Source organism: Drosophila mojavensis, unplaced genomic scaffold (assembly GCF_018153725.1).
Source record: "Drosophila mojavensis isolate 15081-1352.22 unplaced genomic scaffold, ASM1815372v1 contig_36, whole genome shotgun sequence".
NCBI classification, from domain to species: Eukaryota; Metazoa; Arthropoda; class Insecta; order Diptera; family Drosophilidae; genus Drosophila; species Drosophila mojavensis.
In genome coordinates, this window is record NW_025318858.1 from 429,316 (window position 1) to 446,126 (window position 16,811).

At 41.0% G+C, this 16,811-nt stretch overlaps 1 protein-coding gene across 6 annotated transcripts; it reads left to right on the forward strand.

Moving 5' to 3' along the window:
* Positions 1-828: 828 nt before the first annotated feature.
* Positions 829-16,572, forward strand: LOC6575577 (embryonic polarity protein dorsal). 6 transcript variants are annotated; one of them, XM_044009035.1, is made up of 10 exons: positions 832-1,127; positions 2,313-2,407; positions 10,098-10,484; positions 10,554-10,732; positions 10,791-11,185; positions 11,246-11,324; positions 14,050-14,154; positions 15,316-15,378; positions 15,440-16,083; positions 16,154-16,572. In XM_044009035.1, exons 3-10 carry the CDS (start codon positions 10,117-10,119, stop codon positions 16,436-16,438), a joined length of 2,118 nt encoding a protein of 705 aa, XP_043864970.1. In that variant the 5' UTR covers positions 832-1,127; positions 2,313-2,407; positions 10,098-10,116; the 3' UTR covers positions 16,439-16,572. The 6 variants fall into 6 exon arrangements, with proteins under 6 accessions (XP_043864974.1, XP_043864970.1, XP_043864971.1 ...); XM_044009036.1 differs by having other exon boundaries at positions 832-1,106; XM_044009037.1 differs by lacking the exons at positions 832-1,127; positions 2,313-2,407 and adding an exon at positions 3,489-3,585.
* Positions 16,573-16,811: the final 239 nt, after the last annotated feature.

The window sequence follows — 16,811 nt, forward strand, 5'->3', positions numbered from 1 at the left end:
TCGAGCGTGAAAGCGAGAGTCGAGCTACGCATGCTGCATGCCGCATGCCGCATGCCGCATGTCGCATGTGAGTCATGTGCTTTGGGGACTATAGCTATGTATGTATTTGCCATAACAAATAACAAATGCCGGCGCATGATGATATCCTTTTCCAGGAATTGTAGCTTGAATCAGTCGACAGACAAACAAGCGGCTCAGACCACCCATGCCACCCAACCACCCCACCCAACCAGCCAACCAGCTAGCCAGACCGTATGGCCACAACAAAACATTTTCATTCATAAAAGCGTGAAAAAGCTTTTCCTCGCGTGTGAGTCAGCCGCGGCATTAACACTGTAAGAAATTTCCAGTAGCCAATTTTGCAATCAGCGTGACTCAGCGCAGCGTAGCTCAAACCACACTAAGTTTGTGACGTTTTATTGGTACTCTCCCTCTCTCTCTTTCTCTCTCACTATGCGTTTGCCTCGCTGCATCAGTGTGTTTTGCTGTCTTTAGCTCAACTGTTGACGATCTTTGTTTTTGTGCCTATCACATCGAGCGATCAGGCGCTGAAGCCAGCTCCACTCAGCTGGCAGCTGAGCCACAGACTGTCACGTTTTGTTTGTCGCTCTCCCAGACGCTCTCTCTCTCTAGCTCGCTCACTCGCTCGCTCTTTTGAGCTTCTCTTGCAGTTTGTTTTTAACAGCTATTGCTGCGTCACTGCTTTCTGTCTTGAGCCGCACTCTTCGCGATGTTTGTTTTGGCTGTGCCCTGCCCTATCAAACGAAAAGCTCTTGGCTTGGCGGCACTTTTTTAATGGCGTCTTCGTGACTTGTTTCGCTGCTCTTCTTGGCTTTTCGGTTTAGTCTTCAATTCGCTGGCGACGTGATCGGTCGATCGAACACTCGTTGTTGTCGTTGTCGTCGTCGTCGTCATAGATTTGTGCTTTTACAACTCTGCTTAACGCATCTTGCACAACAGCGCGCGCGCGCAAATGCTTAAAGCTCTCTCTCGTGACTCTCTCTCTCTCTTCATCTCTCCGTGTGTGTCTGCTGCGTACTTGTGGCGCAGGCAAGTCAAGAAAACCTGTGCATGCCAAGTGTAGACAAATTGTAGATAAAAATAAAGTAAAATGAAAACGTAAAAAGGTGCATACAAAATTATCAAAGTTTCACTAGCGAGTTTTTGGTAACTGCAAAGGTTTTTGCATAACAGTAGCCCCAATAACAGCAAAGCTATCAAAATAATTACCAATAGTTGTGAAAGCAAAAACAACAAATCAATCTTCTGCAACGGGGCCCAAATACACGTACACTCGATAATGTGGCCAAGAATTGAATGTTTCGCTTTTCGCCGCGATTAGATTACGCCACTCAAAAAATTTGTTGTCAAATGCCGCTCGCCAAAAGTTTGTAGAAAAGCTTGTTAGACAATAACAGCGCACATATTTTGCATATGCGAGTGTGTGTGTGCGTGTGTGTGGATTGTACATCGAATTCAAATTAAGTCCGCCGCCGCGGTCACAAAAACAAAAACATTGTTGATGATCGCATAAGTATAAAGCCCGGAATTCCCAAAAAGAAAACAACGTCATTACAAAAGCCCGCGCTCTCCCACTCTCTCTCTCTCTGTATGTCGTCTCTTTATCTATCTCTCTTTGGCTTGAGCTCTTTTTATCACTCCACCTCTCTTGTTGTCGCTTTCGACGACAGTTCACCGCAAACTTCGATGATTTCTTAGCGTTTCATTAGTTTTCAATTTTGTGACATTTTACTTTTTACTTTTTAGATACTCGTTACAAATTAAAAGAGAGACTATATGTACCATCTATTAGTAATATTTTCATTTTGGATTTCAGTAATATATTGAGGGCGTGCCTCCTCCAACATATTAGTTCTCTAATAAGCTCAAATGAATTCAACCGTGAGCGAGTATCATGTAGTCGGTTGTACATTTCTTTTCAAGGCGTTACTGTTCGTCTGTTATATCTCTCACACTTTTAATTTCTTCTCGCTTCATTATCGCATAGTTCTTCACCTGCCTCGTCTGTCGCTTTGACGGGATTCGCAGTTTTTCGCGCAACTAAAATAAATGAAATTTTAATAAACTGAGAAAAGTTTTTTTTTTATTCTGTATTTAAAAGTTATTGAAATAGCAAACCGGTTTCTGTAACGTGTACTTCATTGTGTAGAATATCATTAGCAGTACATGGAATATTCTGTCGACTATAAATAAGTTCGCATTACTTGTTTACTCAGTCCCCATTTACATAACAACATTATTCCTTCGACTTCTATCGAGCGTCGAGGTGCTTCAACCGTGTTCTATTCCAGATATGAAAGTGTGAAATCCATCTGTAAAAGCTATAGAAAACCAAAAGAGCAACACTCGATGCATTTTAAGTTGTTATCAAAAAACATTGACTAAGGTGAGTAGCTGAAATATGTGTGATATATGTGGGACCTTCAGATTCAGAGGAAAATATTTTTGTATATAGCTGTTAACAGTATTTGAAACGATCAGATTCAACTAATATTTCTATATTATTAAACAATTATTATTATTGTTATAAGAAACCCCCAAAAAAACTAAATAGAAATTGATTATGGGCATTTCTTTTGCTATAAATTACAATCTAATCAAAGAATTGCAAATTGATCGCAGGCTACAAATTGACTTTGTTACCATACTACTGTTAGACACATAATTATATATATCTATGTGTGCATACACACATACATGCACAAGTGTTGACATTTTTCGGTCGGAAATGCCTTCTATGCGATATGCACAACTCTAATGACAAACCAAACTTCAATATGCAAATATGCATCACACATACATGCAGATCAGTGTATACGTTGTATACATTATGCATACTTCTGATATCAGTACTGAAATATTACTCATCTGCTGCAAGTCGATTAGGGCTATAAAATATTAACATATACTGCTTATATTTCTGCTGGTAGCACCAATTCGCTCGCAGTGTATTTACAACCCCTTGTAAAAGCTTTCCCAAGCGCGCGCTTTTGCTCCATCTCTCTCTCTCTCTCTCTCTCTCTCTCTCTGTGTCTACCTCTCTCGCTCTATCTCGCCTGCTATATCTTATGTTCTGGTGTGTGGATTATACAAACGATAAATTGAAACAGAAACAGAAAAACTAAAACACCTGTGTACATGGCAGTGCAGTCGCTATCGCTGCCTCTGCCTCTGCCGCAGTCGCAGTCGACGTCGCCTAAAAGTTTTCTGTGTTTGTTGGGGGTGTGAGGAAAGCTTCGGCATTTCATTTTCGTAGGCACTTGCATTTGTTTGGGGCGTTAAAAACGGCACGAGAATTTCCAATTGGATTTCATTTGAAGATCGACTCGTAGGCTCGACGGTTGTGTTTGCACGGAAAAGCTAACGGAAATACTAGAAAAAGTGGATTTTATTATATCGGTCTCGATTTAAAAGTGAGTGTGTGCAAAGCAGAATCGGGGCGAATTTAAACTTGTCAAACATGCTCAGAGTTCCATTGAATAAAACTTAAGAAAGTTTCCCAACAAAATAAAACATATAAAAAATGTAAATCATGTCTTAACATGTAACTGGCTAGCAATACAGGTAATTACAGGTGTTGTGATGCTTTTGGCTAATTCAACGTAATTTTATATTGCACAAATGGCATGCAAAACCGGCTGCTGACTCAGTACTTAGTGTTAATTGTGCTTCTGTGTATATGCAGGTATGTGTGTGTGTGTGTGTGTAAATGTGTTTAAGACAAATAACAAAAAAACAACTGCAAATATAGCAAGTTATGAAGAGTATAATTATCTCAGCTGTGCGATATACAAAGCTCAACTTGTGTAGCCAAAGCTAAGTCAATAAACGACATTTCGTGGAACTTTCGCGGGGTTTGATTGATGAACCGATATGTGTATGTATGTATGTGGTTCATTGTCTAGTATAGAGGAGCATTACTTTCAATCATCAATCATAGCAATCAAATTGAAGCTACATTGCCAAATGCTTGACTGCCATTCTGATAGAGACAGCGTGACATTTTATTAATATTATATAAGATATTATTTAGATGTTAGGCTATGAGCTAATTAGTGTATAGTAAGAACAGTGCTTGATAGGACACTATAAAAAGTGGAATCATAAAATGATTGATTTTCTTAAACAAATCTTCAAATCATTTCATAAAATAAAAGATTTTATAAAAAGAGTTACACTTGCATTCTCGAGTACGAACTAGTTCAATTACAAAATTCATTTCAATGACGGCTTTTTCTGAAATTAGTAATTCTTCAGTCGGGTCCACAGATTTGTCAATGGCGGCATCGGCTGTTATTAATTGATTTGTATTTTTATTTTAGCTGTAAATTGCTTGACGCCAGCGACCATTAAATTTGGTTGTTGTTGGCTTTTTGCTTGGTATTAGCGAGAGTCTCGGCGTCTTTTTGGCGAGTATCTGTAGATTCGGAACTAGTTAGAACTTGTTTTGGGACCAGATTGAGGAATTCAGCTAGAGCTGCTACTTTGATGTTGATCTTAATCTTAATTTGTAGAGCCTGGCGCCAAAAGTTTTTTGTTTTTATTTTATTGGAAACATCATAAAACTAGAATATTTTAATCTATTGAAGACATTTCATTCCATTGGCCGAATGGTCACAGCTGCCTGATTGGCGCCAGTTGGTTAATTCCTGCTCACCTCTCGCTCCGTCCCTTTCTCTTTCTCTTTTTCTTTTCTTTTGTTTTTGTTCGAGTGAGAGGGTTCCATCATTAATCAATTTTATGGTTTCAAGCTTTGTTTTTATGCCATGAATCAATTGAAAATTAATGAAGTGGGTATCATGTTTAGTGAATCCACATGCAAAAAGCTAGAAGGTATACCCCTTTACTCTTGGTGGAAACTGTTGAGTCGAAGAGCAGAAGACTTGCAATTTAGATGTGAATTGGAACTATAATATATCAAAGGTGCTGAGTTCATTCATCTAATATGCTGCGTACACCTTGAGGTATATAACAGTTTCTATGTCTGTGGACGGTTCAGGGTATTTCCCAGTCAGGCAAAGCAGTTATACTTGTTTATGTGAATCAATTCTGTTTGGTTTCTACCTTTACATCGCTGCTGGAAACTCTCGACGTGTGTTTTTGTGTATCATCGATTATTTTATTTGAATACTATGTCATTCCGTATCCAGCTATCTGATACGCATTTATTTCGGCTCATATCTGAAAGCCGACAATTCGGTAGCTTATCTGCAGCTTTTCGTGCGTCGGATCCGTTCCGTTTTATGATGCAGATATGTATTTAGTGCAGGTGCTATAAACAGTGCTCTAACAAATAAATTGCCATATAATCACATGTGCCAGACTCTGGAAATAATATTAAATACCGAATATACCCATAAAATGATAATAAATTGAAGAGAATAAAAACTGGAACCTGTCTCCATTTAAGTGGATACATGCCCTGGTCCTTATTCCAAGCTCAACTGTTGCAGAACTGTTTGTTTGGCTCTATTTAAAAGCTTGTACAGAAGTTTTGGCCTTGGATGATTCTATCTAATCTAGTGGCTCTGGCTCTTAAGTATGAGAGATAGGCTTGATCAATAAAACCTTTCATTCGATTTTTATATAAATCCATTACAATTTGGGCATACGCTAAATTCATTTGTGCAATAAAAGAAATAATAACGATGTATGATTATAGAGTAATTAAACTTATGCATCGACTCGACGCTCTCGGTTACTGACCTTGCGTTCCAGATAAATATGTATGCATTTCTCAAGAATCACCTCCATTAAATGTCATCACACAGATGACAAAAAAAACACGCGTTTTCTGAATGATTCTCTGCCGAGTGGGCCACACGAGCGAATTCCTAGCATATTTGCTTCTTTGAAAAATCACAAATTTAAATATTATATATTAGTACACATATTATATCGAAACGTAATAATTATCTTAGCCATGTGAGTCAGAGATTTCTTGGAAATTCTCTGGGCTCTGTCAAAACGAAAACATTTCGTACAAGTCGTATTTAGCCTATAATTATCACATATCTTTAATGCACATGTCTTTGGCTAACCAAAAGCTCACATAATTATTATCATAAATAATAGATTGGTAAAAAGATTTTCAAACTGCCTCTTGTTGCTTGATAGAACTGTTGACAAGTGTCTTGCTCAGTGGCCGCTGAGCGGAAATGCCAATAAATGCCATTGGGCATCTGGCCCAGTGTGCATCTATATGTTTGTATATATAGATGAATATACATACACATATGTAGCTACCTGAATAATCTGTTTATTGTGAATGTCGAATAAAATATCCATTCTGTTTGTGCATTTATAGGCTTTTACAAAAATTAAACAGAAATTTAGCGTTTAAATGATATATCTTATATATCTATATTTTAACTTTCGATTATTCTTGGATATTACGCATATATGTATGTATACGTAGTTCAGTTTCAGTCTAAGCTTAAAGACAACTTCAAAGACATTTTCAGATACTTCGATATACGTATGTATACCTTTTCTCTATATATACCACAAGTATGCTATTTCTTGTTGTATGTAGTTATTGTTACAGTCAGATACATTATTATATAAATATATATATAATGCTTAAAAATCAAGAGGTGTATGTATAGGGAATCTCGAATGTACTCTCCTATCCAGGGTATCTTCTAGTCTGGCGCAGGCGTGTTTGCATTTTCTGAATGAATTTTAATTTCGCTTCTTCAATGTGAGTCAGATTTAGTGGAATTTCAAAATACATAAACATCAGATATGATTTTATATACAAAAATATTTATTCGCTTACCCAAATACATATTCTTAATTTAATCAGTTGCTAAAGACATTGCTTTCTTAGTTCACATGCTTGGAAGTCGTTTTGTGTTGTATTTTCCTATTTTGCTATTGAATGCTTACCGATTGTAACGTAGAACAGCTGAAATATCAGTTATTTGCTAATTTTATATGTCTTAGAGTACAGCACATTAACTGTTAACTGTTAACTGTAAAGTATATTTTCTAATGATTTGTTGACACAAGTGTTCGAGAGTTTATTGACATCGCCAACAGTCCATTCACAAGCTGCTCCCCTACCCTGGCTAATCTAAAACAATATGTATTTATAAACTAGGGAAGACATATCTTTTTGTTTTTGTTTTGCCTCTCAGCAAGAAAATTAGGAGCATTGCATGGGAAAACTTTACATGTCAGCCAAAACGATGAATTCCTCAAAATCCATCAAATAGGAAGTGAGAATGTGAGGATATAACCGACTAGTGGGTACACGCCACAGAATTGATAACAAAATATTGTTTACAAATTGAGAATCTCTAAGTCCTAGCTGGATGAGGATATGCATGAGTTAACATTTCATTCCTTTCGCACATTTCCCATAACCAATATACACGCTTCCCGATTTTGAACAAGTATACAATTTAACGTATATGCTACATAAAGCAGGCGTACATATCGTGCTAAAAGACTAACAACTTAAAAGACAAAATTGAAAAACAGAAAAACAGAAATAGCAGAAAAGGCAGAAAAAGCTTTGACGACAGCCCGAAAAAGATGAACTTTTAGGGAGGAGCAAAACGAAAATGTTCGAATGAAAATTCGCTCGCATTATTCTTTTAGTTTCGCTGTTCAGTCTACGGCCGATATCCAAGAACTCAAGACGTGCGTTCCAAACACAAAACAAATTAAAAATTTTAATATACTCATATATATATACATATATAAGAAAACCGTGCTAACATCTATACATTATACTATATATATTTCGCTTATTTTTCCGGACCGGTTGGATCCGGTTGAGATTGCAAAGCGAAAATCAACTCGAATGTGGCCTCTAGCATAAATAATTGTAAATAATTTTGCACAAAAGTTGCTCAAAAGAAAAAATTGAAAAAGTCGAAACTGATTTTTTCATTTAATCGATCGATTGATCTCTGGAAAAGTTTCGAGATTGGAAAGGAATATTTTTGAATCAACAACAGTGACAGGTGATTAAAGAAATATACTCTTTGAATTGAGAGTAAAAATGTATAATTTTGAGAAAAATATTACAAACATTGGCTTTTGGCCAAATTATCATGTTCCACATTTGTCTAATATACAAAATCATGACGTAATATTTGTAATAAAGTGAATGCAGAATATTATATTATATATATATATGCAACTGTAGTTATACATGTACACACATGCACATATATATCTATAAATTCAAACGCTATATACATATGCTCTATAAAAGCCTAAATGAGAATCATATTTGCATTGCTATGCGAATTGGCTTTGCGTTTGCTTTTGGTTTTTCGTTTGCTTTTCTTTTAAATATGCCGCAATTTCAGTTTTTCTGTTTTATTTAAATCGACTATGCGAAATTCGTTTTCCAAAAGTTTATTTTGATTCACATATGCTAGCTGCTTTCAAAAAATGTGTCAAATCTTTTTTAATGCTCCTTCAGACAATGAAAACGGGCGTTTCGGTTTTGGACAACAATGCTTGAAAGTCCTAAATATTGATTGCATATTGATTGATCGATTATGTCAGTTGCAATTCCTTATGCGAAGCCTCCCTCATATGATACAAATGTGAGTTCTACAGTATTGTAATATAGGATCAAAGAATCATAGTTGCCCTTCTCTACATAGATATCTATAAATGATTTATCTATAAATGATAATGGGAAAAAATGAAAAATTATAGTTGTTGGAGTGTAGAGAATGATTCTACTAGATTTCTGCTATGTTTTCTTACAGGTTTACACAAATTACTCTGCTAAAGAGATCCCTTGAAAATTTATAGCGGAAGCCTATTTAGCCTCGGCAAAGCATAAAATGTCAACAAAATTATGATATATATGAGATATATTAAAAAACCATTAATATATTTCTAATTTTATATATGCAGAAAGGCCAATCTTGACTTTTTTTTAAACCAAAAATAAAAAAATAAACATACAAAATGATGTTTATTTTCTTTATTTCAATTAATTAACTAAAAGATTACAAAATTGGCAAAACTTTGACTTGGACTTTTTTTTCAAAAATTACCCCATGCCATGCCGTGCAGACCAATTGACGTATTCTTTAATGGCAGACCAATGTCTAGACGTTCTATGAATCGAATCTCTGAGGTCATAGAGCTACTCACTATACACGACTGTCTGCATATATATGGTATATATGTATGTCTATACCATACATCAATAGTATATTTTTATATAAGCGACAATGGGCGATCTTCAGCCGAGCGTTTGATAAAACGACACTTTTTATGTTTTGGAATTAAACAAAATCTTTGGGGAGGCCACTTAACGACTGTGTGTGTGTGTGTATGTAAATGTATCTTCGTCTATACTACCTGCTGAGCACTTGCTCTACTACAATATATAGATCGGCCAGGCGCTCTGTGTGGAGCTGTGTCGCACACGCATTACGCAAAATGTTATTTATAAATGGATGTCCGATGCTAACTTGGCTATGGCTATGGCCAGGCCCAGGCCAGCACCAGCACCAGCACCAGCAGCAGCCGGTTCTACATACACTAATACACAGACACACACAAATACATATACACACGTGCGGTCAACTGCAGTGGAACAAAATGATCTGACGAGTCTCGTAAATTCTTTAATGCAAGCCATCATATCGCAATGTACACAAACGCCCACGTTTCATGTGTTCTTGGTGACTCTTTGCTGCTGCTTGAATGCGAATTTTGTCAACTATTTAGATAAATCAAAGAGTTTAAGACTCTTACATATGTCTGTCTGACTGGTCTGTCTGCCTAGCTCTAGCCATGAAAATGTATTTCGAGGAGACTTTTCAAAATGTTGGCCGATAGATGGATAAATCAGTTAAGGTCGATTCCATGTTCCATTAGCAGCCAATATACTCGTCTTGCACCTCGTTTATAAATATTTATTTATTTCGCGGAAACTGACCAAGAGAAAAGGGAAAATCGTATGGGGAACTATTTTTGGGATGCGGCGTCATTGTCGTCTTTGGCTCAATCGAGGCGTCATCGTCTTTGCCAAGAATTCTGCGTGTTGGCTCGAGGAATCTACAACCTTTTTCCTTTGCTTCTATTTGCAGTTAATATTTCGGCCTTGAAATGTTTCCAAATCAAAACAATTTGGGCGCTGCGGGTGCAGCAGGCGATGCCCAGCAGCAGAGCCTCAACTACAATGGCCTGCAGCAACAGCAGCAGCAGCAGCAACAACAACAGCAGCAACAGCAACAAACTCAACAATTGTCACAGTCCACGAAGAACGTGAGAAAGAAACCGTATGTGAAGATAACGGAACAGCCCGCCGGCAAAGCGCTGCGTTTTCGCTATGAGTGCGAGGGTCGCTCGGCCGGTTCCATTCCCGGCGTGAATTCAACGCCCGAGAACAAGACCTATCCGACCATAGAGATTGTCGGCTACAAGGGACGCGCCGTCGTCGTTGTGTCCTGCGTCACCAAGGATACACCATATCGGTAAAACTTTGTTTTAGAAAACTCCTTTTCTCTCTTAATCTCCCTCTCTCCCTCTCTCTGTATATGTAGTCCACATCCACACAATCTGGTAGGAAAGGAGGGCTGTAAGAAGGGCGTCTGCACCCTGGAGATCAGCAGCGAGACAATGCGAGCCGTGTTCAGCAATTTGGGCATTCAGTGTGTCAAGAAGAAGGACATTGAGGCGGCTCTAAAGGCGCGCGAAGAGATTCGCGTGGATCCATTCAAGAGTAGGCCAAGCAAGATGAACTAAATTGAGAAAGTAATTAATTCATGTTTATTCCCTAGCTGGATTCTCGCATCGTTTTCAGCCGTCGAGCATCGATCTGAACTCGGTGCGCTTGTGCTTTCAAGTATTCATGGAGAGCGAGCAGAAGGGTCGCTTCACATCGCCTCTGCCGCCCGTCGTCTCCGAGCCGATCTTCGACAAGAAGGCCATGTCCGACCTGGTTATATGCCGGCTGTGCAGCTGCTCGGCCAGCGTGCTGGGCAACACGCAAATCATTTTGCTGTGCGAGAAGGTGGCCAAAGAGGACATCACGGTGCGCTTCTTCGAGGAGAAGAACGGGCAGACGGTGTGGGAGGCCCTGGGTGATTTCCAGCACACGGACGTGCACAAGCAGACTGCCATTACGTTTAAGACGCCGCGATATCATACGCTTGAAATAACGGAGCCCGCCAAGGTGAGTGCAGCACTCGAATCCCATTTGCCCATCTAATAATGGTTTCCCATTGCCCGACAGGTTTTCATACAGCTGCGTCGACCTTCGGATGGCGTTACCAGCGAGGCTCTGCCCTTTGAATACGTGCCATTGGATTCAGGTAGGCATACGTTCTGGAATCTTCATCGGCATCTCAAGCGGAAGCCCGATGAAGACATCTTTCAGCAAATCCTCGCGATCGACGCGGTCGACCGTTGCTCGGCCAAGCGCGAAACCCCTGCGATTGAGGTAGTTGATCTCAACACGCCCACCGTGGAGCAGGCCCAGCCTCAGCTGGTGCAGGCGGTTACGGCGGATGCGGCGGCAGAGGCACAGCTGGAGGTGCATGGGACCGAGGATGAAACAGATCAGGCACCATTAGATATGGAAGCAGCCGATGCTGAAGCTGAGGCGGAGCGACTGCGAACTGAATTGGAAATCGATACGATCATTGATGAGAAGGTGCGCGAATTGGAGCAGTTGGAGTTGGAGCAACAGCAGCAACAAAAGCAGTTGGAGCAGCAGCAACACTTGGAGCAGCAGCAGCAGCAACAGTTGGAGCAGCAGCAGCAACAGCAGTTGGAGCAGCAGATGGCAGCGCCAGAGCCGCACCAGCTGACGGCCACTGATAAATGTAACGAGTGGATGAAGTCCAATGAGCTACTGCAACAGCCCCACGAGCCAAGTCCAGATCCAGCGGAAGCCGAGGTCGAGGCCGATGACAGCGATGCCACCGCCGAGACTCAGGTGGCCGCCACGGACGAGGACAAGACGCTCAACGAGCTGCTCGAGCAGGTGGCCGAGCTGGACGAGATCTACACGGACTTTGTCATGCAGCGGGACACGTACAACAACACGCTGCAGAACGAGATGGAGAGCATGGGCAGGCCGCCCATGCAGGTGGAGGACAGCTTCGATGATGCGGCCACCTATACGAGTCTGCAGATCGCCTTCAAGAATCCAGTCAGTATACCCATGGACGACATCATGCCTCCGACGCCTCCCATGTCCCAGTGTGCGCCAGAGGATGCGCAGCACTACGATGCTGTTGAGGTGAACTCCCAGCAGCAGCAGCAGCATCAGAAGCAGCAACAGCAGCAGCAACAGCAAGATATGCTCAAAGAGTATGAAATGGAGAAACGGGCACAAGAGCAGCTCGAGCGGGAAGCGGCTCTGATGCTGGCGTCTGTTGAGGAGGAGAAGCTGCCGCCGCTGCCGCCCAAGCGCTTGCGCAAGCAGGACAGCAATGCTGAGAATCGCTCGATCGAGGCGAACAGCGAGCCAGCTTCAAAGGAAAAGCCACGCCTGCCACCGCCCATCATTCATCCACGCGTCACCGATTTGCCAGCGGCGCCCACGAAGAAGCTGCCGCAGCCACCGGAGACGAAGCCCAAGCCCAAGCCGAAGCCCGCAAAGAATCCGAATTTCAATACGCTGCCCAGGCAGAAGAAGCCCGGCTTCTTCGCCAAGCTGTTTGCGCGGCGCAAGAGCAAGCCGGACCTGACAGACCAGAACACTGAGAACTGCTCCAGACTCGACTCGAAGCCCCCCAGCGCCACGGCCAGCAGCGAGCCCAGCTTGGACAATCTCAATACGCGAACGGCCAAAAGCAAGGGAAGCAATGTGGTGCTGGGTCCTCTCAAGTTAGGGGGCCCAGGCACGACGGCCACGCCCCGAAAGTCCGGCAAGTCAGGCAAGCCCTGCGGCCGCAGCGTAAGCAGCGTCTCAGGCAAGCGACCCGCCTACCTGAATGCGGACGTGGTGCATATTCCACTCAAGGGCGACAGCTCCAGCAGCCTGCAGCCAGCAGCCAACGAGGCCTACTCGAGCGCCAGCACAATCACAGTGGGCGGCCAGTTGGACAGACGCACTGCGTCCGCGCTGCAGCTGGCCGAGATTCCCATCAGCGAGGGCGGCATGGAGCTGGTGGCCATTGCCGACCGCCAGAGCTTGCACAATCTGGTCAGCTCCATCGAGGCGCACTTCAACGTCAAAATGGACCCCAACCTCGACCTGACGGAGGTCGAGCACTTTGCCCTCTACACGAGCGTGCCGCCTCAGGCGACGGTCAGTGAATTCGACGAGACCTCCGCCTACTATGCATCCGTGGATGCTGGCGAGATTCTGACGCCCGACCAGGTGGCCAAGCGGCTGGCGGCAGCAAACGGCAATTGAATATTGTTAACTCATTTACGAACAACATCAGCTTGTCTGGTTGCCTAGGACTAGGACTAGGGAGACCAAGTCGAGTCCCTAGCATCGAATCGAATCGAATCTCGTCGACCAGCTCAATTTGTGTGATTGGATAGGCAAAGGCTCTCCTTGTCGTCCCAATCGTCGATTGGATATTGTAACATGTATTTTTTTTAGCCCTACGAACAAACTTCGCAACGACTAAATCAGTTTGTATTGAGGGATTCCACAGCGAATTCCAAACCCAAAGAATCATCGACTAAAACAATTTGTATGGTTAGCTAAGAAAAGGACCCGAAGTCCTTAAGGCATTTTACACTTGGCAACGGGCGCTACACGAACCCCAAAACACGATTTGGTGGCGCTCAAAATTTGTAATTGTATTTGTTTTAGAATTGTTGACACGCAATGTGTGCATACCCTGTCTTACCTGTTGTATGATCGGGTATGCCGACTTTGTAAGCGTTTGTCAGCGAACACTTGATTTGTGCAGCAGCTCGAACTTTTCGCTGCTCAACTTTGTCTTGAAGGGGCGCTGACTCGCATCGCTCCCCAAATTTGTATTTAGTAGCTCTAAGGGTTCTTTGAACCGAGTCAAGACTTGTCCAAACTTGTTGGCAATTAAACGAATTGCTATACTCTCTTTTTTATAGATCCAGCACACTTGAGGCGGAAACGTCAAAAGACTGGCGGCGATCCCATGCACCTGTTGCTCCAGCAGCAGCAGAAGCAACAGCATCACAATGATCATCAAGATCGTAAGTTTTCCTATTTTCACTTCACTTGGCGGTTGGTGTGTGGGGTGTGGTGGGTGGTGGTTGGTGTTTAGTCTTTCGTCCTCTATCTCTATCTCTGTCCATTCTCTGTCCTCTTGCTCTGTTGTGTGTGGATCTATCTACTGCTCAGGCAGCATTGGTTTGAAGATAGACAACTTATCCTACCTAGAATATTTCGTATGCCAAGGGCTTGGCACGCTCTATGATGTATTAATCGTATAGACTATTAGAGAATATATTATTAATATTAAACCAGGAAACATAATCGAAAACCAAACAATGCACAAATACTAAACAAAACTATGCAGCAACTAAATACAAATTATACCTAAATAAATACGTAGCGTAAATATATATGTAGCAATAAATATTGTTGTTGGAATTTTATGAAAAGGAGAAGTACTTATGAAGGATGAAATATAATTATTATTACTATTATTAATATCGCTTTGATAATTGGGCAGAAAATATGAAAAAAAAAAAAAACAACCAAAAATTTGATATTTTTATACAAAGAAATTTTTTGAAAATACAAATATTCTTGCAAAATACTTTTATAAAATATTTAGATAAATAAAAACGAAAAATGAGAAATAAAATTTTATAGTTTTTATTTTAATGAGATTTTGAAAAGAAGTTTAAGCAAACAAAGTAAGTTCATACAAAGCGAAATCTTGCACGATTAAAATCAATTTTCCTTTTTTTTTTTTTTATTTATTTTGATTTGTTAAATATAAACAATAAAAAAATTGTATGAAATTCAAATCAAAGTAAAAGCAAATGTTTTTTTTTTGTGCTTTTTCGTTACTTGGATTTTTTATATTTTTTGATTTGTATTTTAATTTATTTTTTAAACTTAGTTCTAGTCATTATATTTGTGCATGAGCTAAAATTTAAAAAGTTTAATTTTAGCTTCTGTTTGTATTTTTTTGCTATATTTTTTTTAACACTTTTTATTATTTTCAATATGATTAAGTTTTGATTTAAATATGAAAATTTAAAAATGTTCGTTTTTATATATATTTTTGTGTGCCTATTTTATTATATTTGCTCAATTGCTTGCCTTTATTTACACATGTTTTGCTCGCTGTTTCTTACGTTTATTATTGCTTTTCTGCTAACAATTTCGTGCACTGCTTCTAGGTCAAAACAACATGAACTGTTGGAATGCGCAGAACATACCGCCTATCAAAACTGAACCAAGAGGTGAGCAATACATATATTTATATATTCCCACATGCATCAATATATATTTTGATGTACTTAGATACCTCACCACAGCCGTTTGGCTTGTATCGTGCTCCGCCGGAATTGACGCCTTCGCCGCAGCCATTGTCCCCGTCAAGCAATTACAATCAGAATAGCACTCCGTCGCCGTACAACATGGCAGCAGCAGCAGCAGCAGCGCCCAGCAATGCACAACAGCAGCAGCAGCAGCAACAGATGATGTCGCCCAACCAACACCAGCAGCAGCAGCAACAGCAGCAGCAGCAGCAGCAATATGTTGCTGGCGGCGCTCGCAACCTGGAGCTGGGCAACAATTACAATCCCTTCACGCAACAATTGTTGGCCCAGCATCAGCAGCACCAGCAGCAACAGCAACAGCAGCAACAACAGCAGCATCAGCAGCAACATCAACAACAACAACAACAACAACAGCAACAGCAGCTGCAGTACAACACCAATCCGAATCCCTTTGTAACCGCTGGCAGTGCAACGCATTGGGAGAGCAAATTCTCAGCTGTTGCTGTTGCTGCTGCTGCCGCTGTCAACGCAGCGCCAGCTGTTGCCAACAGCAACAACAACAACAACCTCAGTAATCTCAACAACCCATTCACAATGCACAACTTGCTGACGTCGGGCGCGGGCGCTGCTGGCAATCTGCAATGGAATCTGACCACGAATCACTTGGTAAGAGGACAAACTGGGCTCCAACTTGATCTCTAACTCTAACTCTAACGCTCCCGTTGAATGCTTGCAGCAAAATCAACATACGCTGCAGCAACATCAGCAGCAGCAGCAACAGCAGCAGCAGCAACAGTTGCAGCAGCAGCACATAGCACCAATGCATCCGCAGTACGCCAACACCAACAACAACAATGATAACAGCAACAACACAAACAACAACAATGAAAACGGTCCCACGATCAGTAACCTGCTGAGCTTCGACAGCGAGCAGCTGGTGCGAATCAATTCAGAGGATCAGCAAATGCTGCGCCTCAATTCAGAAGATCTGCAAATATCAAACCTATCCATATCTACGTAATACTACTAATCTAATCTATAAACTCTGTTGTTATAAGCCCCAAGTCCTGTGTGCTTCATGCAAACTGTAAAATGTGTTTTTAGTATAATTTCTTTGAAAATACGAATAAATTAAACGTTTTAGAAGTAAATCAATTTCAAGAGTATTTTGCATTTATTGTGCTGCCAAAAACTTGTAGGCACCAATTACAGCTAGAACAGCAAGTTCTTGCCTTATAACATATGCCCTTTTTCGTTAAAGTATGTATGGTAAGTATATATAAAGGACTATTATATCATCGTTATCGATCACATTGAATCATTGTTCTAGATTTATTTGAGCCTTCGCTTTAGGCAACCCCTTCTAACCCCGTTCTCTTATTATGAATAAAATA

Bases quoted from the DNA above. Each gene is read 5' to 3' on its own strand.
- LOC6575577 (XM_044009039.1), top strand. From the start codon at position 10,117: ATGTTTCCAAATCAAAACAATTTGGGCGCTGCGGGTGCAGCAGGCGAT. The intron at 10,733-10,790 runs GTAGGCCAAGCA...TTTATTCCCTAG, and splicing joins TCGCGTGGATCCATTCAAGA to CTGGATTCTCGCATCGTTTT. The intron at 11,186-11,245 runs GTGAGTGCAGCA...ATTGCCCGACAG, and splicing joins AAATAACGGAGCCCGCCAAG to GTTTTCATACAGCTGCGTCG.